This window comes from Monosiga brevicollis, genomic scaffold (assembly GCF_000002865.3).
Source record: "Monosiga brevicollis MX1 MONBRscaffold_74 genomic scaffold, whole genome shotgun sequence".
In the NCBI taxonomy this organism is placed as follows: Eukaryota; class Choanoflagellata; order Craspedida; family Salpingoecidae; genus Monosiga; species Monosiga brevicollis.
In genome coordinates, this window is record NW_001865107.1 from 7,818 (window position 1) to 9,137 (window position 1,320).

Consider the following 1,320-nt stretch of genomic DNA (forward strand, 5'->3'; position numbering starts at 1 on the left):
CACACAGACAGAAAAACACACAAAAAAAACGCGACACGTCTCACTGTTCGGCACATAGGTCCATCAAAAAAGCACGCGAATCACATTAAACGGACAAGTGATTATCCAACACCGAAACGAGGACGGGTACTTTCATTGCCCTGTCGACGGATGCCTCTACCACCATCAACGCGCAAACACCCTCAAGTCTCATCTCCGGCACAACCATGAGAACATGCCGACTTCAGTACCGGCTGCGCCTGCCGCCTGCCCTCCTAATCGTCAAAAACCTGCTCGGACGCGCACGAAAAAACGTGTGGTCAAGCTTGATCAACAGCACGGCATTGCCGCGGCGCGAATTTTCATGGACGAGATTGCGTGCCTTGTATCCCCCGTCTTTGAGTCTCCAGTGTGCACGCAGTGCGGCCATGTCCTGAGAGGCAGGGTGACGCATCATCTGTTCAAAAAGCACCATGTGCGCTGCAGCCAAGAAGATATTGATGCAGCCATGGCACTCCTGCGCCCGCTGCAGCCCGAGGAGCCGCTGATCGACCTTGGGGCAGAATCTGAGCCTCGGATGCCTATTGAAGGCATCCCCATTCTGGACGGTGTGGGTTGCCCCCTGTGTCAGGCATGCTTCACGACAAAAGGCAGTCTGTGGAATCACATCGTAGCTGAGCATCCCGACGATCCAGAGGCCAAGCAGCCGCCTCGACGAGTCAAGCTGCAAAAGCCGCTGCGTGGTGCTGGGGCCCGCTGTGTCGAGGTCATTGTGGAGGAAAGCCACGACGCCTCGGCAGCCGATGTGAGCGAAAATGAGGAGGAGCTGGAGGAGCAGCAGCGGTTCAAGCAGTTTATCTCAAGCACCCAGGCCATGGCCTCGGAGGCTGAGGATAAGCGATGCCCGCACGGCGTTCACCAGATGCATCCGTTCTACGACAGCGTGGGCATGACGCTGGTCATCAACGAGCTGAAGCCAGAGCGCATGGTCGAACTGGGCCACAACACCCCGTCGGCACTCCTCGAGTCGGGCATGCATGAGCTGTTCTGGACGGCCTACGAGCAGCTCTCGGATCAGGGCCTGGCCGCCGCTGCGGTTACGCGTCTGTTTGACGACAATGAAGGGCAGTATCAACATCGCCCCATGCGGCAAGTACAGCCGCAAACCGTCAGCAGGTACCTGAGTCTTGGAACACGCCTGGTCCAATTTTTGCTGCTGCTGGAGGCCATGCCAGCCCCCGATCCGTTGAGCTTTCTGGGCCAGGTGCTTGCCAGCCGTGGCCCTGCGGTAATTGATGCCACCGTGGCTCTGAGTGCGGGCCTGGACGCTGAAATGACCAA

At 58.1% G+C, this 1,320-nt stretch overlaps 1 protein-coding gene across 1 annotated transcript in view; it reads right to left on the reverse strand.

Moving 5' to 3' along the window:
* Nucleotides 1–223: 223 nt before the first annotated feature.
* The window catches only part of MONBRDRAFT_13108 (uncharacterized protein), a gene marked incomplete at both ends in the record, with an annotated part of 5,160 nt that continues 4,063 nt past the window's right edge, over nucleotides 224–1,320 (reverse strand). The window contains 2 exons of the mRNA XM_001751008.1: nucleotides 224–805; nucleotides 899–1,084. Of these exons, the coding sequence (XP_001751060.1) occupies nucleotides 224–805; nucleotides 899–1,084 (768 nt within the window). The remainder of the gene's footprint in view (nucleotides 806–898; nucleotides 1,085–1,320) is intronic.